This window comes from Leptonychotes weddellii, chromosome 16, assembly GCF_054177405.1.
Source record: "Leptonychotes weddellii isolate Sample4059 chromosome 16, ASM5417740v2, whole genome shotgun sequence".
In the NCBI taxonomy this organism is placed as follows: Eukaryota; Metazoa; Chordata; class Mammalia; order Carnivora; family Phocidae; genus Leptonychotes; species Leptonychotes weddellii.
The window spans coordinates 32,268,286-32,292,285 of record NC_138384.1 but is presented as its reverse complement, the minus strand read 5'-3'; the positions used below and the strand labels follow the sequence as shown (position 1 = coordinate 32,292,285).

The following is a 24,000-nucleotide window of genomic DNA, read 5'->3' as shown; positions in this document are numbered from 1 at the left end:
AAGCAGCAACACAGTTTACTCCCGGTAAATATCACTGCTGAGCTCTTGGCATTTCCAGCTACTTGAGAAAATCACTAAATCCAAAATAACTCAATACTTATTCCTCTTATCTCTCCAATTTTCATTTCCAAGTCAGTCAGACCCAAACTGTAGGTATCTTTGACTCATTCTGTTACTTTTTGGTCTAGTCAGTCACCAAATCTTGTTGATTGCACTTCCACGACTCTCCCTCTGTCACTGTTCTGGTTCAGACCATCTTGGTCTAGCCCCCTACTATGGAAGTTGGCCTCCCTCCTACACAGCCTCTCCACTCCAACTGAAGCACGGCTCTGATTATGTCATTTTGTAGTACGAAACTCTTCAAAACTCCCCAATGCCTATGATATGAACTCTAATTTTAGCCTTTAAAGACTTTCTAACTCTAGCTTTAATCTCCTTTTCTTGACGCATTTTTCTCTCTTCTTTCTTTTACTACTTCTTGTGATCCAAATAAGCCTGGGCTCTATGCATTTTGTTCATTCTGTAGCCTCTGTTTGGAACAACCTCAGTTATTCAACATTTCTACCTTCTAAAATCTAACTGTCCTCAAGGATAAACTCACAGGCCCTCCCTTCAAGGACTACTTGCTCCACAGCCGATGCCACCTGCTGGAAGCACCCTGGATATTTAATCAGGGAGCACTTCGTTTTCCGCCTCAAACAGTCTTTGTCACAGTCATTCCTGCAACTGCCTCATTTGCATGTATGTTACCTCACCTAAAGGACTATAATAAGATCCTTTAGAGAAGGGACTGTTTCATCCACTTTTGTATCTTCATAGCAAAACACAGTATCTCGTATGATAAATGTTGAATAAATGAATGGAAGGCAGGGAGGAAGGCTGGTTGGCTAAATCAGCTTCAGAACCCAAGTAGCCATCTGGCAATTCATCAAGAGTTTTAAAATTATAGATAGAAGAGTTCAGCTATAATAAAGCTTGTATAGGTCACATACGATCATGATCCCAACATAGAATCCATGGAATAATAATATAATACCTTGAAATTATAAGTGAAGGGAAAAATTACTAATTCCTAAATTTCTCAAGAAAAATATCTGATAGTATCTTACCTTTATATTTACAAATTTTGATTTGCAAAAATCATATAGTTTACCATTTTATTGTATTCATCAGTCGGGATATAAAAGTGAAAATATTTCCTTCTCTTATGAGGACAGTACAGAAGATCTACCACTTATTTTTAAAATATATGTGATGTGAACATACACAGTCAACTATATTGGGGCAGTCTGGATGAGTCTTTAAATGGTAATTTTCTTCATACAGAGGTGACTGTGAGGAAAGGGACTAGTCAGAGAGACTAATCAGCACTATCCAAATGTAGACTAAAGTTAAACCAAGCCACTCAAAACCAAGCCAAAAACATGATGGTATTTTTGAAAGCAGTTTTTTAAAAAAATCAAAGCTAATGTAATATGATTTGTACTTATAAGCAAAATCAACAAAATAATTATTAGGAAGTACTGACAAATCACTTGGACTTTTATAGAAGATAAAAGGCAATAGAAACAATTTCTCCTGGGATTTGTTCATGTGAATTATCAGGAGTTTAAGGGAAGAATCCTAAAATCTGTCCTCAGAGTTTTTCCACTTTTAAGCTGGGTCAGTATCTATATATGAACTACCCCATTCTTTTTTTTTTTTTTTTTTTAAAGATTTTATTTATTTATTCATGAGAGACAGAGAGAGAGAGAGAGGCAGAGGGAGAAGCAGGCTCCCAAGGAGCAGGAAGCCCAATGCGGGACTCGATCCCAGGACCCTGAGATCATGACCTGAGCCGAAGGCAGACGCTTAACCATCTGAGCCACCCAGGCGCCCTGAACTACCCCATTCTTTAATATGAAAAGGTTCTCACGTGCTCACAAAATAGTAAAGATGACTTTTAAAGATGTAACCAACTCATAAAAAGACAAAACCCCACTATAACCACAAAGAATATCTAAAGAATATACACAAAAGGAAATTCAAATGTGTTGCCACAAAAAATCAACTAACCACAAAAGAAGGTTGTAATGAAGAAAATGAGGGACAGAAAGTTTTAAGACATTTAGAAAACAAACAATAAAAGGGCAGAAGTCCTTTCTTCTTAGTAATTACTATAAATGTAAATGAGTTAAACCCTCCATTCAAAAAGCAGAGATTGGCAGAATAGATAATAATAATTAAAAAAAAAAATCCCAAAGATCCAACTATATACTGTTCTAAAAAGATTCACTTTAGGGGCACCTGGGTGGCCCAGTTGGTTAAGCGGCTGCCTTCAGCTCAGGTCATGATCTCAGGGTCCTGGGATCGAGCCCTGCATCGGGCTCCCTGCTTGGCGGGAAACCTGTTTCTCCCTCTCCCACTCCCCCTGCTTGTGTTCTTTCTCTAGCTGTCTCTCTGTCAGTTAAATAAATAAATAAAATCTTAAAAAAAAAAAAAAGACTCACTTTAGATCTAACGATATAAATTGGTTGAAAGTGAAAAAATCAGAAAGATATTCCATGCAAATAGTTACCAAAAGACAGCTGGGGTGGCCATACAAATATCAACAAAAATAGACTTTAAATCAAAACTGTTGCAAGTGACAAAGAGGAACACTGTATATTGGTAAAAGGGATTCATCAAAAAGATACAATTATAAAAAAATATAAACCAAAAATCAGAGTCCTAAAATATAAGAAGCAAACATTTTCAGAATTCAAGGCAGAATTGGATGTTGTACAATGGCTAGAGACTTCACTATCCTGCTTTCAATAATGGGTAAAACAACTATACAGATGATTAATAAGCAAATAAAAGAATAACACTATAAACCAGCTGGATCTAATAGATATACAGAAAGTTCTACCCAACAACAGCAAAATACACAATTTTCTCAAGCGTATATGGAACTTTTTCCAGGATGGACCATATATTACACCACATACACACAAAAATCTTAAAAGACTGACATCACACAAAATATCTTTTCCAGTCACACTGAAATAAAACTAGAAATCAATAACAGAATGAAAACTGGAAAATTCATAAATATGTGGAAATTAAACTACACACTCTTAACCCACCAACTGGTCAAAGAAGAAATCACAAGGGAAATTAGAGAATATCTTGAGATAGATGAAAATGAAAACAACACAGCGAAACTTGATGAGAAGCAGTGAAAGCAGTGCAAAGAAGGAAATTTATAGCTAAAAATGCCTATATTAAAAAAAGGAGAAAGATCTCAAATCAGTAACTTAACCTTAAAGAATGAGAAAAAAAGGACAAACTAAACTTGGAATTCTATGCCTTTGTCAGAAACACTGAAATTATAGAGAAGAGAGATAAATACAGGATGGAAAAATTAAAGAAAAGAAAAAAAATTGTTCTTTGAAGAGCTCCATAAAATTGGCAAACTTTTAGTTACAATGACCAAGGAAAAAAGAGAAACATGAGAAGATTCAAATTACTAAAATCAGAAATTCAAGTGGAGACAGTTTAGATGTTACAGCTAAAAGGGATTAAAAGAGAATCCGAAAAACAATTCTACACCAACAAACTGCTAATCTAGATGAAATAGACAAATTCCTAGAAACACATATTCTGCCAAAACTGAATAAAACTAAATAGAAAATTCGAATAGATCTCTAACTAGCAAGGATACTGAATCAGTAAAATCAAACTATCTTCCAAAAAACAAAAGCCCTGGACTGGATGGCTTCACTGGGGAATTCTACCAACTGTTTACAGAACATCAATTCTCAAACTCTTCCAAAAAGTTGGAGAGAAAGGGTCACTTCTTTTTCTTTTTTCTTTTTAAAGATTTTATTTATTTGACAGAGAGAGACACAGCGAGAGAGGGAACACTAGCAGGGGGAGTGGGAGAGGGAGAAGCAGGCTTCCCGCGGAGCCTGATGCGGGGCTTGATCCCAGGACCCTGGGACCATGACCTGAGCTGAAGGCAGATGCTCAACGACTGAGCCACCCAGGTGCCCCACTTCTTTTTCATTCTATGGACCAGCATAACCCTGATATCAAAGTCAGACAAAGATGCTACAAGAAAATAAAACTAAAGACAAATACCCCTTATACATATTGATGCAAAAATCCTCAACAAAATACTAGCATTGAATTCAGCAACATATTAAAAGGATTATACACCATGACCAAGTGGGACTTATTCCTGGACCATAAAAATGGTTCTACATATAAAAATGAATGAGGGGTGCCTGGGTGGCTCAGTCGTTAAGCGTCTGCCTTCGGCTCAGGTCATGATCTTGGGGTCCTGGGATGGAGCCCTGCATCGGGCTCCCTGCACGGCAGGAAGCCTGATTTTCCCTCTCCCTCTCCCCCTGCTTGTGTTCCCTCTCTTGCTATGTCTCTGTCAAATAAATAAAATCTTTAAAAAAAATCAATGACTGTAATACAACACATTAACAGAATGAAGAGGAAAAAAATGACATAATCATCTCAATTGAATCAGAAAAAGCATTTGACAAAATTCAACATCCTTTAATGATGAAAACACTCAATATGTAAACTAGGACCAGAAGAAAATTTCCTCAACATGATAAAGCCCATATATGAAAACCCTACTCAGCTAACACCTACTCAACGGTGGAAGGCTGAAAGCTTTGCTCCTAAGATCAGAAACAAGACAAGGGTGTCTCCTATAGCTTCTATTCAATATAGTACTAGAAGTTCTAGCAAGAGCAATTAGGTGAGAAAAGGAAATAAAAAAATAAAATAGCACCCAATATTGGAAAATTACCTGTTTACAAACAACATGATCTTATATGTAGAAAACCCTAACAAGATTGCACACACAGACAGCTAATAAACTAATTCAGCAAGCTGCAGGATACAAACACAGAATACAACATCAGGTACATTTCTACACACTAACAATGTGTACTTGTAGAGTTGTATACTAAAGAGTACAAAACACTCTTGAAAAAAATGAAAGACAACAAATAAGTGGGAAGACACCCTGGGTCCGTGGGCTGGAAGACTTAAGACTGATTAAGATGACACTACTACTCTAAAGCAATCCATGGATTCATTACGATTCCTATAAGAACCCCAGAAGTGCTTTTAGCAGTGTCTTTTGTACGAGAAGAAAAGGGCTTCTTGGAAATATGGTTGGTTTTACGGCTGGGCCAGGGAAAACACAGCTGAACCTGGGCCATCTTGTGGTGACAGAAAATAAAGTGATTAAAAAAAAAAAAGGGAAGGACACATCAAAAGTTAAAAGAGACAACTTGAAAAGGCTCCCAGTGGCCAAAGCTGGGGCTCTGAGTAACAAAATAATGTTAGTATTATAATAATTATGTTATATATAACTATATATAATAATGGCATAAAATAAAAATCCATAAACTCATACTGAAATAAATCACTGAATAGATAAATGAGGGGAAAAATAACTCTTCTTCACAGAATTACAACTAGTAAGTGTAGAAGGAATAATGGAAACAGAAAACTACCATTAGGTAAACACTATAATAATACCTATTTTATTTTATTTTTTAAATTTTTTTTAAAGATTTTATTTATTTATTTGAGAGAGAGAGACTGAGAGAGAGAGCACATGAGAGGGGGGAGGGTTGGGAGGGTCAGAGGGAGAAACAGACTCCCTGCCGAGCAGGGAGCCCGATGCGGGACTCGATCCAGGGACTCCAGGATCATGACCTGAGCCGAAGGCAGTCGCTTAACCAACTGAGCCACCCAGGCGCCCTATAATAATACCTATTACAGGCAGAAACCATTAACAGACGCTAAAATTAGTGAGCAAAGGGATATTTGCATAGTCTCAAGGAGAATTATTAACTAGAAATGAAAACATCAGTAACTTTATAGTGGAGAAACCTGACAGAGAGCACCTTAAGGAAGTGAGCAAAGTTAACATGAGACAGATCCACATGATGTACGCCTACCTCACTGGTATGATGCACTGAGAAACGTGTAGCGTCATTTCTGTGACACTGACAGAAATACATAACCTCAAAAGAATCCATGAGAAAACATCAGACAAACTCAAATTGACATTCTACTAAATAAATGGCCATTGCTCTTCACATATATTAAGGTCATTAAAGACTAAGGAACTGTCACAGATTGAGGAGACTAAAGGACAGATGTCAAGTAAGCGCAACGTGGGATCCAGCATCAGAAAAGGACATTAATAGGAAAACTAGTGACATGTGGATAAGGTCTATATATAATGGTTGATAATAGTGTATCAGTGTTAATTTTCAGTTTTACCACATTATTAGGGGACTCTGAGTGAAGGACAAATGAAAACTCTGTGCTATTTTTATAACTTTAGATAAGCTTAAAATTATTTAAAAATTAGAAGTTAGAAAAAAGAAAACACAGCCTATCTAAATTTTGATGAGCATGGTTTGGTAGATTCATAATTATATACCAAGCTGAATTAATACTACTGATAATTATTTTTAATTTTGAAAATCTTGAGTCTCCACTTTCTGTGTTCCCTATTACGTTACACTTTTATAATAAGGCAGTGTTGCAATTTATGTATTAACATGGTTTTTCAGCCAGGACAGTTAATTCCTTGAGAATAGGGACTAAGACTTAGTTATTTCTGCATTCTCTTTGACTTGCAGTCTTTGTCAAAAGGAAATGCTCAATAATTGAATTCTGAATGAATGAAAATTATGTAAAAGATCTCAATGCTATAGGATTTACTTACGCTCCACAAAGGAAGTAAAGAGCATTCTGAATCTGCTTAGCCGACTACCTTCATCTGCCCACATTCGGATCACTCCAACTCCTGTTTTCAGCATCACATCATTGGCCACAGTGCTGCAAAACTTGGCCTTCAGATTTTCAATAGAACTGCTTCCATCATAAACTGCAACAAAGTTTCTCTTGCATTCATTTGAGTGCTCCATTTGATAATCTAGGAACCTCAAATAAATCTGTAACATTAAAACAAAGAAAAACACTGCTTTAGAAAAGATAAATTTGAGTGTTATAGTTCTATCCAGTCGACATGGTCGACTAAATTATGACAGCTGACAGGAACACAACAGCTAAAAGGCTGGTGCTTAAGGAGTTAAAAGAACCAAGACTGACGGTCTCCTCCTTTGGTTGTCTTAATGGAACCAAGCATTAAGGAACCTAAGTTTGTGTTTTGTCTATGAAGAAACTTTTTGCTCCATGAGGTTCATTGCCTCTCTTACATAGACTTCTTATTATGAAAGCAACCTCATAGTACTGACAAATTGGAAAATGAAAGAATCACTCATAGCAGTTGTTGGATTTTTTTCAGTTTTTCTTCATTTTAAAAACCTAAGCTTAACTGTAAGATACATATATCCTACAACACATCAAAACCATTTTTATTTTTTTTACAAGATATTTTATTTTTAAATATTTTATTTATTTATTTGACAGAGACACAGTGAGAGGGAATACAAGCAGGGGGAATGGGAGAGGGAGAAGCAGGCTTCCCGCCGAGCAGGGAGCCCGATGCGGGGCTCGATCCCAGGACCCTAGGACCATGACTCAAGCTGAAGGCAGACTCTTAATGACTGAGCCACCCAGGTGCCCCCAAACCAGTTTTACCTTACCTATACTTTTCAAAACCATAAATGTTCCCATGATGTCCTGTCACTTATTTACCCCCTATTCTATACTGCACATTTAAGTGGCTTTAAGGTTTCCCCCCATAAATAACCATTTCTACATTTTCAGTCAGGAAGATATAAACTGCAGTATCAAAATAAGCACTATTGGTATCTATTTTATTTAGCATCCTCTTTCTTGAAATTTTGTAGGCAGCCTGCTACCTGGCACTAAGTTCGTAAAATATGCTTGGCCTACTTTTGTTTGAAGAATTCCTTTAGACTGTAGGCTTAGAAAGACTGGGGGCATTAATGTTCAGGTTGTGGGCTTAGAAAGACTTTGTGCAGGGCGCCTGGGTGGCTCAGTTGTTAGGCATCTGCCTTAGGCTCAGGTCATGATCCCAGGGTCCTGGGATTGAGCCCTGAGTCGGACTCTCTGCTTGGCAGGAAGCCTGCTTCTCCCTCTCTCACTCCCCCTGCTTGTGTTCCCTCTCTCGCTGTCTATCAAAATGAATAAATAAAATCATAAAAAAAAAAAAGGAAGACATCGTGCATCTCTCTAAAAGAACTTAATGAAATAGCTATTATTCCTTACAGGCAGGGAGAAAATTAAGGCTCAGGTGGTTAAGAACTTGTCCAAGGTTACGCAGGTTGAGGATGTGACCTAGGCTGGCCTGACTCTAACATTTGTGTTCTTTCCACTCCCTGGGATCCCTTTTCTGCACGCATGCACAGACACTTCACTTTTTGCTCTAGTTGCTACTGAGTGACTCTACAGTTAGAATTTTAGTGAGTAGAGAATAAAGATTTCCTTTGTCATTAAAGACATATGAGTATTCATTCTAGTTTCTATTTCTGAGGTAGCAGTGTGATGCCACCTCCATCTCTCTATTTAAAGATTTTATTTTATTTTTTTTTAAAGATTTTATTTATTTATCTGAGACAGAGAGAATGAGAGAGAGAGCATGAGAGGGAGGAGGGTCAGAGGGAGAAGCAGACTCCCTGCCGAGCAGGGAGCCCAATGCGGGACTCGATCCCGGGACTCCAGGATCATGACCTGAGCCGAAGGCAGTCGCTTAACCAACTGAGCCACCCAGGCGCCCTAAAGATTTTATTTTTTATAATCTTAACCATTTTAATTTTTATTTAAAAATTATTAAATTTTATTAAGTTTTTTATTTTAATTCTGGTATAGTTAACATACAGTGCTATATTAGTTTCAGGTGTACTATATAGTGACTCAACAATTCTATACATTAATTACTTCGTGTTCATAAGTATACTCTTTAATCCCACCACCTGTTTCAACCACCCCCCCACCCCGCCACCTCCCAATCTTAACCATCTTTAAATGTACAGGTCAATAATGTTACATTGTTGGATATTCAGTCTCCAGAACTTTTTTTATCTTGTACAGAAACTATACCCATGAAACAATAATTCCCCATTTTCCCCTCTCCCCCAACTCTGGCAACCACTATTCTACTTTCTAGGACTTTGACTCCTCTAGATGTTTTTAAGTAATCTCTACACCAAACATGGGCTTGCACTCACAACCCCAAGATCAAGAGTCACATGGCTATACTGACTGAGCCAGCCAGGCACCCCCCACCTTTAATTTAAAAGACTTCATATAACAAAAATGTAATGTCAGGTATCTTTTCCCACTAAAATACCTTGATGGCATAAAACTAAGAGCAAACAACTAAAAAACATACCTGAAAGGGATAAATTTTGACCAAGTAACTTTGGCTTATTCGAGATGACCAATTTGTTACTTAATGAGAGTGGTAGAAAATCGGTCATTAAATAGGATTACCATTTCAAAACTTCACAAAATCTTCACAAATGTATTACAAAGAAACAATGTTTCCTTACATGTATCATTAGTTCTCATTAATTTCTCCGTTGTTTACATAACCAAAACATTCTGCCCATGGTTTTGTGGTAGTGAGCAAGTATCACAAATACTGTAATTCTGTTTCTCTATTATACTGTGGGGCCTTCCAATGAGAGAATCATGTGCTAATTATATCTAGTGTAATTCTTGCTCATAGCAAGTAATGAATATATGACTAAGTTTATAAAGCCATGAACTTGGTAGCTCTAAGAAAAACAAGAAGTCTGAAGTATTTACTCTTTTTTAATCCAAAGAAACATGGTACTATCCAAGGCCATAGTAAATGCTCTTTAAAGATGAAGTCAAAAGTTTTAAGTCATAGGACAATGACATTCTTTTCTCTTGTGAATGCAGCTAAATATTGAAATAGTTTAGTTCAACTAATTTTCAGAAACTACTTCTAACAAGGGGCACCTGGGTAGCTCTGTTGGTTAAGCATCTGACTTTGGCTCGGGTCATGATCTCAGGGTCCTAGGACCCAGCCCTGCACCTGTAAGTCCAGCTCCCTGCTCAGGGGGGAGTCTGCTTCTCACTCTCCCTCTGCCCCTCCCCCTGCTGGTGCTCTCTCTCAAATAAATAAACAGAAAAATCTTAAATATTTCTAACAACAAAACTGACAAATTGAAATCGGTGTGTGTGGGGGGGAGCTACAAACTACTCTTCTTTCACCCAAACTGCATGACAACAGATCTGCTAAAGGCTCCTGGTCTCTTACCCCACTCCTACACCTTCCCCAGGGAGGTGGAGTGAGTTACCTTGATGGTGGGGAGTCTGGTCTCTTTTTCCCTTCTTTCCCTGGACTGGTGAGTAGGAAGCAGTGACCTAAGTTGGTTTCCTCTGCAGATGCAAGCTTTCCTCGGGCTGGACTGGTCCAGGCTGGACTTAGTTGGGAGGTAGAACTGATGGGTAGGGAATTAGCAAGTCTAATACAACTCTCTCACTAAGCTGCTTCCTCTAGCCTTTGTTGTAATAAAGAAGCAGTAAAGTGAGTCAAATGAATTTTTTGCTTTCCCAGTGCATATGAAAGCTAGCTTGTCCTGTAGTCTGTTGCATTGTCTATAAAATATACATTCCTTAATTCAAATATCCTCATTGCTAAAAAAAAAAAAAAAGCTAACCAGCATCTAAGCTTTCAGCAAATCATCATCTTTCTACTGGTGGAGGGTCTTGCCTCAGTGTGGATGGCAGCTGACTGATTAGGGTGGTGGCTGCTGAAGGCTGGGTTCGCTGTGACAATTTCTTCAAATAAAGACTGAAGTTTGCTGCATCGATTGACTCTTCTTTCAAAAATAATTTCTTGTTGCATGTGATGCTGTTGGTAGCATTCACCCGCAGAACTTTTATTTTTTAATTTAAATTCAATTAACATATAATGTATTATTGGTTTCAGAGGTACAGATCTGTGATTCATCAATATTATAGAATACCCAGTGTTCATTACATCACATGCCCTCCTTAATGTCCATAACCCAGCTACCCCATCACCCTATTCCCCTCCCCTCAGCCACCGTTTGTTTCCTAAGATTGAGTCTTTTTTTTTTTTTAAAAGATTTTATTTATTTATTTGAGAGAGAGAATGAGATAGAGAGAGCATGAGAGGGGGGAGGGTCAGAGGGAGAAGCAGACTCCCTGCTGAGCAGGGAGCCCGATGTGGGACTCGATCCCAGGACTCCAGGATCATGACCTGAGCCGAAGGCAGTCGCTTAACCAACTGAGCCACCCAGGCGCCCAGATTAAGAGTCTCTTATGGTTTGTCTCCCTCTCTGATTTCATCTTATTTTTTTCTCTTCCCCTATGAACTTAGGCCTTGTTTTTAAATTCCAAACATCAGTGAGATATAATTGTCTTTCTCTGACTTATTTCGCTTAGCATAATACCCTTCAGTTCCATCCATGTTGTTGCAAATGGCAAGATTTCATTTTTGATGGCTGCATAATATTCCATTATGTATGTGTGTGTATGTATATATACACATACACATATATATAGAAAAAATGGAGTCAATCCTCTTAAACCCTGCTTCTGCTTTATCAACTAAGTTCATGTGATAGACTGAATCCTCTGTTGTCATTCCAACAGTCTTCACAGCATCTTCACCAGGAGTACCTTCCATCTGAAGAAACCACTTCCTTGGCTCATTAAAAGGTGCAACTCTCATATGATGTAATGAACACTGGGCATTATAGTAGACTGATGAATCACTGACCCCTACCTCTGAAACTAATAATACATATTAATTGAATTTAAATTAAAAAATAAATTCATCCTAACCCCAAATAAAAAAATAGGAGCAAATACTCATCAGTTCAAGATTGATCATGAGATTGCAGTGATTCAGTCACATCTCCAGGTTCTATTTCTAATTCTAGTTCTCTTGCTATTTCCACATCTGCAGATACTTCCTCCACTGAAGTCTTGAATCTTTAACTTGTAACACACGCAGCATTTGTGAAGCACAATAAAAGGAGGTATGCCTGTATAGCATTCTAGATCAAAAGTAGACACATGATAACTGGAACTGCAAAGGGCTCCTGACATTAGATCCCGGTCTTATGGTGGACATAAAATCAATTCTTAAATGTAAAAACTAACACACACAGATAAAAATATACAAGGGTAGTTCTATGACCTTTGGTTAAGAAAGTTTATTAAAAACACAGAAGACACAAAGTATAAACCATAAAGATAATCAATTTTATTATATAAAATAAATTTGACTTCGAGAAGCAGCCATGATGATAAGCCATACACAGTATGGCTTATTTCTCTTATTACAACTAAAAACGGATGATAAAATATGAAAAGCAACTACATGAGGATTCTGGAAAGTAATAGGTAGGTGTGGGAAGTCAAACTTGAAAGACCCATAAGAAGGTGAGGTTCAGTTTTTTCCTTGTATTCTGGGCTGATATTCATGGAGCTCACAGCAAAAACAGACAGGAACTCAGGGAACTCAGAGAAAGAGCTCCAGCCAGAAGACTGAGAAAGGGGCCCTTCCCTACTGAAGACTATGGTGAGGCAGGGATTTTTGGTTTGTTTTCCCATTTGGTTAAATTAAAAAATAAAAGTTCTGCGGGTAAATGCTACCAACAGCATCACATGCAACAAGAAGTTATTTGTGAAAGAAGAGTCAATCGATGCAGCAAACTTCATAGTCTGCCCAAGGTCAGCACCAGTCATGGATCTGCATGCAGCAGCAACTAAAACCCCAAGAGAAAGCCCATCTCTTTAACTAGCAGAACTGAGAAGAGGATATGATGTCGGGAAAGTATGGAGGGAATCCCCATTATTTTTTTTCCCCTCTCTCTCTTAGTCACTCAAAACTCACAAGTTAGGAGGCAGAAACTGAAGAAAAGTTACCTTTCTGGCCACCAGAGGAAATGGGAAAAGGAAACCATGTTATCTGGAGAATGTGAAGGAAGTCTTAGAGAAGAGGGAGCTAAAGAAAAAGCACTAAATCTGGCTTACCACTAAGCTGTGTATTCATGAAACAGAACTAAAGAAACATGACAAAGGTGTTGAGAATGAAATTATAGTACAAGTCACTGTCCAAGTCCCTGAGTGGGGCATGCCCTGGGCAAGCCTACACAGCATAGTAAAGACCATGAAGACTCAACAAACACTGGAACCACCACCCACATAAAGTGACAAAGGTACATGCAATCTGAATCTAATTGGGTAGATTGTCTGACAAAAATAAAATGACTAACAAAACTCAACATTTTCCAGGTATTTTTAATAGGACCCAGAGTCTCACAGTGTTATATTCAAACTGTCCAGGACATAATAAAAAATTGCTCACATACAAAGAACCAGGAAATGGGATTAGTTCTGAAATGAAAAAAGAGTCAAGAGATCCCAGTCCTAACAGGACCCAGATATTGGACTTGTCAAAGACTTTAAAGATTTTTTTTTCTAAGAGAGAAAGAGAGAGTGTACACGTGAGAGAGACTGACTCTTAAGTAGGCTCCATGCCCAGTGTGGAGCGAAACACAGGGCTCAATCTCACAGCCCTGAGATTATGGCCTGAGCCGAAATCAAGAGTCGGACGCTTAACTGACTGAGTCACCCAGGCACCCCAGAATTGTCAAAGACTTTATTTTTTTTTTAAAGATTTTATTTATTCATTTGAGACAGAGATAGAGAGAAAGAGAGCATGAGCAGGGAGAGAGGCAGAGGGAGAAGGAGAAGCAGGCTCCCCGCCGAGCCAGGAGCCCGATGTGGGACTTGATCCCAGGATCCTGGGATCATGACCTCAGCCGAAGGCAGATGCTTAACCACCTGAGCCACCCAGGTGCCCTGTCAAAGACTTTAAAGTGACGATATAAATATGCTCTGTGAGGTAAAGGCAAGATCACAGCAGAGAAATAGAAATTATGAAAAAGAACCAAATGGAAACTTTAGAACTGAAAATGAGAAATATTTGAAATTAAAAATTCACTATATGGGTCCAAGACGAGAATGGGGATGACAGAGGAAAGTCAGCAAACTGGAAGATGACTCAGGGGAAACTATCTAATATGAGATACTGAGAAAAAAGGATTGAGGACAAATAAATACAGCCTCAGGGACCTGTGGGACAATTTCAAAAGGCTGAATATTCATGTCACGTAAGTCTCAGAAGGAGAAGAGGTGGTTACAGAAAAAAAATATTTGAAGAAATAATTGCTAAAAACATCCCAAGTTTGGTGAAAGACAAAAATTTACAGATTCAAAAAGCTCAGAAAACACCAAACAGGCTAAAAGCAAACAAAAAAGAAGGCCTATACATATCAAAATCAAACTACTTGAAATCAGAGATTTAAAGTCTTGAGATCTGACAGAGAAAAAGGATACATTTTGTAGAAGCAAATGATTTGAGTGACTGTGGATTGCTTTTCAGAAATCATCAATGCCAGGGCGCCTGGGTGGCTCAGTTGGTTAAGCGACTGCCTTCAGCTCAGGTCATGATCCCGGAGTCCTGGGATCGAGTCCTGCATTGGGCTCCCTGCTCGGCAGGGAGTCTGCTTCTCCTTCTCACCTTACCCCCTCTTGTGCTCTCTCTCTGTTTCAAATAAATAAAATAAAATCTTAAAAAAAAAAAAAAACATCAATGCCAAAGACAGTGCATCAGAATTTTTAAGTGCTGAAAAAAAGAACTTGTGAACATCAGAATTTTATATCCAGCAAACATATTCTTTCAGGAATGAGGCCAAAATAAGTACACACCCTGGTGAAGACTTAAGAGAATTTGTTGCATACAGACCTGCTATAAAAGAAATGCCAAAGGAAGTTCTTTAGATAAAAGAGAAAGGATACTAGGATGAATCTTGGAACTTCATGAAGGAAACAGAAATAGTAAATATCTGGATAAATATAAACCATCAAGAATGAAAAAAGAAAGGGTGCCTGGGTGGCTCAGTCGTTAAGTGTCTGCCTTCGGCTCGGGTCATGATCTTGGGGTCCTGGGATAGAGGCCCACATCGGGCTCCTTGCTCGGCTAGGAGCCTGCTTCTCCCTCTCCCACTACCCCTGCTTGTGTTCCCTCTCTAGCTGTCTCTGTCAAATAAATAAAATCTTTAAAAAAAAAAAAAGAATAAAAAAGACGATATCACTATAGACATTACCAACATTAATTAAAAAAAAGGGGCTCTGGGTTGGCTTAGTCAGTGGGGCGTACAACTCTTGATCCTGGGGTTGTAAGTTCGAACCCCACGTTGGGTGTAAACAAGAAGAATAAAAAAAAAATACAGCAAACAGCTTTATGACCCCAAATAAGATGACTCAGATGAAATGGACAAATTCCTTAAAAGGAACAAACTGTCCAAACACTGAATGGCTATATATTTATCAAAAATAATGAATTCATAATTAAAAACCTTACAAAAAAATATCCAGGCCTAGATGAATTCACGGGCAAATTATACCAAACATGTAAGGAAAAAATTATGCCAATTCTTCACAACCTCTTCCAGGAAGATGGTACACTTTTTTTTTTTTTTCAAGATTTTATTTATTTGACAAAGAGAGCAGAGGCAGGGGCAGAGGGAGAGGGAGAAGCAGACTCCCCGCTGAGCAGGGAGCCTGATGCGGGGCTTGATCCCAGGACCCCTGGATCATGACCTGAGCCGAAGGCAGACGCCCAACCAACCGAGCCACCTAGGCACCCTAAGATGGTACACTTCTAAACTCACAAGACCAGCATTACCCTGACACCACCAAAGACATAGGGAGAATACTGATCAATATTCCTCCTGTGATACTGTGATTTATAATAAAAATATATATATTTGGTCTTTGTCTCTGTTTCTGTCTCAGAGCTCCCAAAACCCTTGGAATTTCCTGATCGGTAAGAGCAATGGGAACATCTTTTGTTATATTTGGTCTCTTGTCCTCAGTTCCTGAAAATGTTCCAGCCATAAAGTTGAAATGGGTATCCTGTTAATCGTAACAAGTCCCTTTCAATGACAACTGAGTTTATGTTAATGAGGTATCTTTTGGAAACCCTCTAAAGATGGGGCTGGTTACTAGGGGAAACAACCATGAGTGGAGGGTTTAAACTTTCAGTTCCACCCCGATTTCTGGAGAGGGGAGAGCGGCAGGGCTGAAGGTTAAATCAAGCACCAACGGCCAATGATTTAATCAACCATGCCTACATAATAAGGCCTCCATAAAAACTCAAAAGAATACAGTTTGAAGAGCTTCCAAGTTGGTGAACCAGAATGTTTCCATATGCCATCATGCCAGGCCCCATACTCCATGGGGACAGAAGCTCCTTTGTTCACGACCTCACCTGTGTCTTTTCATCTGGCTGTTGAATCTTACCCTTTATAAAATATGCTCTGTAATTAACTGGTAAGTTAAGTAAGTAAACTGGTTTCCTGAGTTCTCTAAACCTCTCCAGCAAATTAATCAAACTCAAGGAGGGACTCATAGAAACCTGACTTAGAGCCAGTTGGTCAGAAGCACAGGTGACAACCTGGACATGAGACTGGCATCTGACGTGGAGGCCAGACTTGTGGGACTGAGCCCCCAATTCTTAGAATCTGATGCCATCCCCAAGTAGACTGTGTCAGAACTGAGCTGAATCATAGGACACCCAGCTGGTGTCTGAGAACTGCTTGGTGGTATAGGGGAAAACCCCACAAGTTGTAAATAGTATCAGAATCATCAGCCAGAAAATAGATGCAAAAATCCTCAACAAAATATCAGCCAATCTAATTCAGCAACATATAAAAAGTGTAATACTTTCATATAATCACAACCAAATATGGTTTATCCTAGGAATGCAAGGCTGGTTTAAATTTTGAAGAATCAATGTAAGTCACCATTATAAATAGACTAAAAAAGAGAAGTTACATGATCAATTTGCTAAAACAATCAACATCTATATGATGAAAATCTCAGAAAAACAGAGAACTTCTGTAACCTGGTAAAGGGCATCTATAAAAACCCAGAGCTGACAGCATACTTAATGGTGAAAACCTGAATGCTTTCCCCCTCAAAATCAGTAACAAGGTAACTCTTAATCACCACCATACTGGAAGCTACAGAGTGCAGAAGTGTAGACTTTAAAGCTCCAATAATCAAGACACTGTGGTACTGACAAAAGGAGACACATAGATATCCAAGAAACAGAATAGAACCCAGAAACAGATTCTTACAAATAAAGCTATTATTATTATTATTATTTTTAACAGAGATACAAAGGCAATTCAATGGAGAAAGGATGGTCTTCAACAAATGGTGCTGGAAAAATCAGTCATCCAGAGGAAGGAAGGAAAGAAGAAAGGAAGGGAGGGAGGGAGGGAGGGAAGGAAGGAAGGAAGGAAGGAACCTTGAGCTATACCTAGTACCTTATACAAAAATTAACTCAAAATGGGTCATAAACATAAGTATAAAATTATAAAAGTTTCAGAAGGCAACACAGGAACAAATCCTTAGGACTCTGGGTCAGGCAGAGAGCTCTTAGATACATCAAAGGAAAATTCATTAAAAAAAAACTTGTAATCTGACTTCATTAAAATTAATCTTTTTCTCTGTGAAAGACACTGTTGAATGAAAAGAAAAGCCACCAACTGGGAGAAAATGTTTGTAAATAACTTGCCTAAAGACTTCTTTAATCCAGAACTCAAAACTGAACGGTAAGAAAACTACCCAATCTTAAAATGGGCAGAGCAGACACTTCCCCAAAGATTTAGATATTACAAAACTGCAAGTTAAAACCTGATAATACCAAGTGCTGAGAACTATGCAGAGCAATTTCAATTCTGATGATAACACTCCTTGTGGAAATGCAAAAAATATAACCACTTGGGAAAATAGCTTGGTGGTTTCTTACAAAGCTACCATGTGAATCAGCAGTCTCAGGGATGGATATCCAGAAAAATGAAAAACATGTTTACACAAAACAACCTGTACAGAAATGTTTATAGCAGTTTTATCAATAATAACCAAAAAATGGAAACAGTCCAAATGTTCTTCAGCTGTTAAGAGTAAACCACACTATATCCACACAATAAAATCTGTTCAGCAATAAAAGGGATAAACTAATTGGTACATGCAATAACAAGAATCTCAAATGCATCGTACTAAATGAAAGAATTCAGATTCACAAACTGTGTGATTCTATTTATATGAAGTTTTGGAAATAGTAAAACTATAGAACAAAAGATCATTAGTTGCCAGGGATCTTGAAGAGGGGCGCCTCGGTGGCTCAGTCGGTTAAGCGTCTGCCTTCGGCTCAGGTCACAATCCCAGGGTCCCAGGATCAAGCCCTGCATCCAGCTCCCTGCTCCATGGGAAGCCTGCTTCTCCCTCTGTCGGCCGCTCCCCTGTGTGCTCTCTCCCCCTTCTCTCTCTGACAAATAAATAAAAATCTAAAAAAAAAAAAAAGACTGAAGACTGGTTTTGACCGCAAAGGAATAGCATGAGATAATTTCCTTGGGGTGAGGGAACTGTTCTTGATTATGGTGGCTGTCACATGACTGTGCCTGTCAAAAAATTGTACTGTAGGTTACTTCACATGACTGAGTGTACTGACACCACCAAGTGTCAGCAGAGACTGAGGAATGAAAATGCTCTTAACTTGCTTTTAAAAGGATAAACTGCCACAAACACTTTGGAAAGCCTTTTGGCATGTTCTGGTAAAGCTGAAAATGGTCACATCCTACAACACAAAAAGTGCACTTCTAGATATATAACAAAATCATCATACATGGGCATAATGAAAATACAAACATGGTTACAGCAGCATTATTTAATATATTAAAATGTGGAAGAAGGCACCTGGGTGGCTCAGTCATTAAGCGTCTGCCTTCGGCTCATGTCATGATCCCAGGGTCCTGGGATCGAGCCCCGCATCAGGCTCCCTGCTTGGTGGGGAGCCTGCTTCTCCCTCTCCCACTCCCCCTGCTTGTGTTCCCTCTCTTGCTGTATCTCTGTCAAATAAATAAAATCTTAAAGAAAAAAAAATGTGGAAGAAGGGGCGCCAGGGTGGCTCAGTCGGTTGAGTAACCGACTCTTGATTCTGGCTCAGGTCATGATCTCAGGGTTGTGGGCTCCACACTCAGCGGGCAGTCTGCCTGAGGTTCTCTCCCTCTGCCCCTCCCCACCTCAAATAAATAAACAAATCTTAAAAAAAAAAAAAAGTGAAGGCAAATTAAATGTCTAAAAGGAGAATGGATGTCTACAATTGATACAAAAATGAAAATAGTGTATATTTTTATAGTACATAAATATGAAGATATAAAACTAATAAGAATTATAAAACTCAAACTCACAATAGGGTATGTAGGAAAGATAATGGAACTATAGATTCCCTCTATACCTGTAATACTACATAGTTTTTACTTTTTCATTGACAATATTTATCTAAGTGTTTAAGAAATTAAATAGTATTTCTTACATCTTGCTCTTTGAAATATTTCATGGAGAAATAATTCTATATTCATAAATTTTTAGAAATGTTATTTCAAATATTAAATATTGGAAAGTATAACTTTTATCTTTTTAAAAGATTTTATTTATTTATTTGACAGAGAGAACGCGCGCGAGAGAGCGCAAGTAGGGGGTGGGGCAGAGGGAAAGGGAGAAGCAGGCTCCCCACTGGGCAGAGAGACCGACATGGGGCTCAATCCCAGGACTCTGGGATCATGACCTGAGCCAAAGGCAGACGCTTAACCTACTGAGCCACCCAGGCACCCCAAGGGAATGTAACTTTTAATAACTAAATCTTTAAAATTAAAAAAGCTCAAATTATACACAGTTGACATGGGAATTGGATCAAATTTTTAAAACTGTGTTAAACTAGATGGGTAAACAGATTATTTTAGAAATTTAAAGGAAAAAATGTTAAAGACCACCCCTAACAGGTGAATACTCAAAATGGGAGAAACTAGTTAATGGGTGATGTTTCAGAAAAATCCACCTATAAATACATATACAAAAGAAGTTACTAGTGTTTGAGTATGCAGATGGTGTTCCAGTCCATTGTTCTCAGCAGCCTTTCCATAAAAATATAGGCATACCTAGTTTTTTTTTCTTCTCAGATACTGCATTTTTTACCTATTCAAAGTCTGTGGCAACCCTGTGTCAAGCAAGCCTATCAGTGGCATTTTTTCCCACAGCATTTACTCATTTTGTGTCTCTGGGTCACATTTGGTAATTCTCACAATATTTCCAAACTTTGAAATTATATTTGAATTGCAACAATCTCATGATAAAACGTTATAAAACGTTAACAGATGAGGAGTTTCTCATGGATGAGCAAAGAAAGTGATTTTTTCAGATGGAAGGTACTCCTGGTGAAGATGCCGTGAAGACTGTTGAAATGACAACAGAAGATTCAGAATATTACATGAACTTAGTTGATAAAACAGCGGCAGCAGGGTTTGAGAGGATTGACTCCATTTTAAAAGAAGCTTTACTGCGGGTAAAATGCTACCAAACAGCATCACCTGCTGCAGAGAAATCATCTGTGAAAGAAGAGTCAACTGATGCGGCAAACTTGATTATTGTCTTATTTTAAGAAACTGTCACAGCACCCCAGGCTTCAGGAGCCACCACCCTGATCAGTCAGCAGCCATCCACATCGAGGCAGCAAAAAGATTACATGACTTGCTGAAAGCTTAGATGCTGGTGAGCAATAAAGCATTTTTGAATTAAGGTATGTACATTGTTTTAGACACAGTACTATTGCACACTTAATAGACTACAGTACAGTGTAAACGTAACTTTTATATGCACTGGGGAACGAAAAAATTCATTTGACTCACTTTATTGCAATATTCACTTTATTGTGGTCTGGAACTGAACTGGTAGTATTTCCAAGGTGTACCTGTACATTTGTTATATACCAAGCTTCCATACATGTGTAATTTTTATTTTTTACTTAAAAAAATTGAAATATAGTTCACATATAGTGTTCTACTAGTTTCAGGAGTACAACACAGTGAGTCAACAATTCTGTACATTCCTCAGTGCTCTCCCATGGTAAGTGTAGTCACCAAACAACATTATCACAGTATTACTGACTATATTCCCTATGCTGTACTTTTCATGCCTGTGACTTATTTATAACTCGAAGTCCATACGTCTTAATTCCCTTTATCTATTTCACCTATCCCCTTACCCACCTCCCCTCTGGCAACCACCAGACATGTGTAGTTTTACCTTTAGATACTTTACTCAATTTTATTGCATTCTATCCAACTACTACAACTTTATCTTGAAGGGGAAGTAGCCCCACGTGTTTTTACTCAAAATTGTTATGGTTCTTCTGAACACTTTCCTCTTCTATGTGAATTGTGGAATTAGCCTGCCATCCTCCCTAGAAAGTCCTCCTGAGATTTGGACTGGAATTACTTTAAATTGTTAAATTAGAGAACAATGAACATTTTTGTCATACTGAATCTTCCCATCCATGAAAATGATCTCTCTCTCTCTCTCCCTATTTCTTTACGGCCTTCTTTTATGCATTTCAATATAATTTTAAAATTTGCTTCTTGGTACCTTCTGATTTGTTCTTATTGTAAATAGTGCCTTTTTTTTAAATCTTTTTATTAAAGATTTTTATTTATTTTAGAGAGAGAGTGAGAAGGAGCATGAGAGGGGAGAGGTCAGAGGGTGAAGCAGACTCCCTGCTAAGCGAGGAGCCCAATGCAGGACTCGATCCTGGGACTCTGGGATCATGACCTGAGCTGAAGGCAGTTGCTTCACCAACTGAGCCACCCAGGCGCCCTGTAAATAGTGCTTTAAAAAGTTTTATTTTCCAACTGCTTCTGGCTGTAGTATAAAGAAAAGCAACTGATTTTTACAATTGATGAACTTTTTTTCTTTCTCTCATTTTGTTGCACTGACCAGGATTTCAGAACACCACCAAATAAAACACTGACAACAGACATCTTTGACTTGTCTTGAGCTTAAAGGAAATGCTTTTAAGGTTTCACCATTAATTACAACGTTTGATTTAGGGTTTTAGTAGATACTCTTCATCATGATTGAAATGCATTCTCCTATGTTGGAATTACTGAGAGATTTTTATCAGTAGTTTTTAAGTTTCATGTAGTATTTTTTCTGCATCTAATGCTATATCAGGATTTCTCCTTTAATCTGTTAATATGGGAAACTACATTATTCAATTTTCTTATCTTAAACTAAGAATTTCTAGGTCATGATTTCTAAAAAAAACTTTACTAGGTTTAGTTTGTTATTGCTTAGTTTTTTGGGTCTGCCCCACCCCACCCCGCCATTTTACAAATAATCCTGGTTTATAACTCTCCATGCTGTTTAGTTCTGATAGAATAAGCTGGGAAGTGTTCTTTTTTCCTTCAATTTTCTGAAACCATTTATATAACATGTTCCTTGAGTACCTGGTAAAAATCCAATCTAACCAACTTTTGTTTACATATTTTAGGTACAAAATCAATTTTGTTAATTGGTAAGATTTATTCAGGTTTTCTACTTCTGATTTAGTTTTTGTAAATTTTATATACATGTACGTAAATATGTATGTATACACATACATATTTCAGGAAATTGTCCATTTAGACTGTTTATAAATTTATCAGCAAAGAACTACTCTTAGTATTCTCTTATAGTCTAAAACAGTTTGATTATGGAAAATTTCAAATGTGCAGATGCAGACAAAACAGTATCATAAACCCTTGTCCTCATCCCCTAGCTTTACCAGTTATTAACTCAGCCAGTCTTGAACCATACACATCCCACATACTGAGACAAATCCCAGAGAGAATTCACATGTCAACAGTTCTATGTGTATTGCCAAAGACCACTTAAAATATGATCAGTTCTATTATCAAACCAACAAATAATTTCTTATCAAATACCAGTGTTCAGACTTCTGTCTTGTAATGTTTCCTACGTTTATACTTTGAATCCACATGTTCATTTGACTTCACATTTCTTTTAATATATGATTCACTGCTGCTTTTTTTCCCTTTGCCATTTATTTATTGAAGAAACCCTCAGGTTTCTTTTTTTCTCTTTTGTTCAGGTTTTCTTCATAGTTTGTCTTGTAAGAGTTTTTAAATCTCTACTATAGTTGATTCATGACCTTTTCCATTTCCTTTTTTTTTTTTTTTTAAAGATGAGAGAGACAGAGAGAGAGAGAGAGAGAGAGAGAAACAGAGCATGAGCAGGGGGAGGGGGCAGAGGGAGAGCGAGAAGCAGATTCCCCACTGAGCAGAGAGCCCAACGTGGGGCTCGATCCCAGGACCCTGAGATCATAACCTGAGCTGAAGGCAGCCACTTAACCAACTGAACCACCGAGGTGCCCCCATGACCTTTTCCATTTCTAAATATTATTTAGGTCTCTTTGGCTAAATAAATCTTGGCAGAGGTATACCTATAGTTATCTTTTACAGAGGGCCAGCTTTTGGCTTTGTTGATTCTTTTTTAAAATATCATTTATTTCTGCTTTCATTATTACCCTTTCTTTGGACTTCTTTGGTCATTCTTTTAACTTCTTGAGTTGAAACTTCTCATTAAATTTAAATCTTTTTCTTCTTCTAAAAGAAGCATTTATGAAAACTCCCTTATCATACTTTTAGCTGCATCCCACACATTTTGATATGTATTTTCAATTTTATTCAGTTTTAAGTGTGTTTAAATTTCCATCTTGATGTCTTCTGTGACCTATTAATTACTAAGTGGTATATTATTAAATTACCAAACATATGGGTTATCTTTTGGTTGCTGGTTCCTGATTTAATTGTATTTCTGTCAGAGGATGCTCTGCATAATACCAAGCACTGTTATATATTTTAGACTTCTGTTTTTAGTCTAGCATATGGATCAGATTTTATAAATGTTTCATGCATGCTTGTAGAGAATGCATGCATATTTTCTGGATGTTAGGAGTAAGATACCATGTCTCATCAGGCATGCTGTGTTGTTTAAATCTGATCCTTACTACTTTTCCTGTATGCCTGATTGAGAGGTGAAATTAATTACCCACTATAATTGTGGATCTGTCAATTTTCCTCA

At 37.9% G+C, this 24,000-nt stretch overlaps 1 protein-coding gene across 1 annotated transcript in view; it reads right to left on the bottom strand.

Moving 5' to 3' along the window:
- Positions 1–24,000, bottom strand: part of NETO2 (neuropilin and tolloid like 2) — a 53,533-nt gene that overhangs the window by 14,561 nt on the left and 14,972 nt on the right. Inside the window, exon 8 of the mRNA XM_081807585.1 lies at positions 6,737–6,965. Coding sequence (XP_081663711.1) covers positions 6,737–6,965 — 229 coding nt within the window. The remainder of the gene's footprint in view (positions 1–6,736; positions 6,966–24,000) is intronic.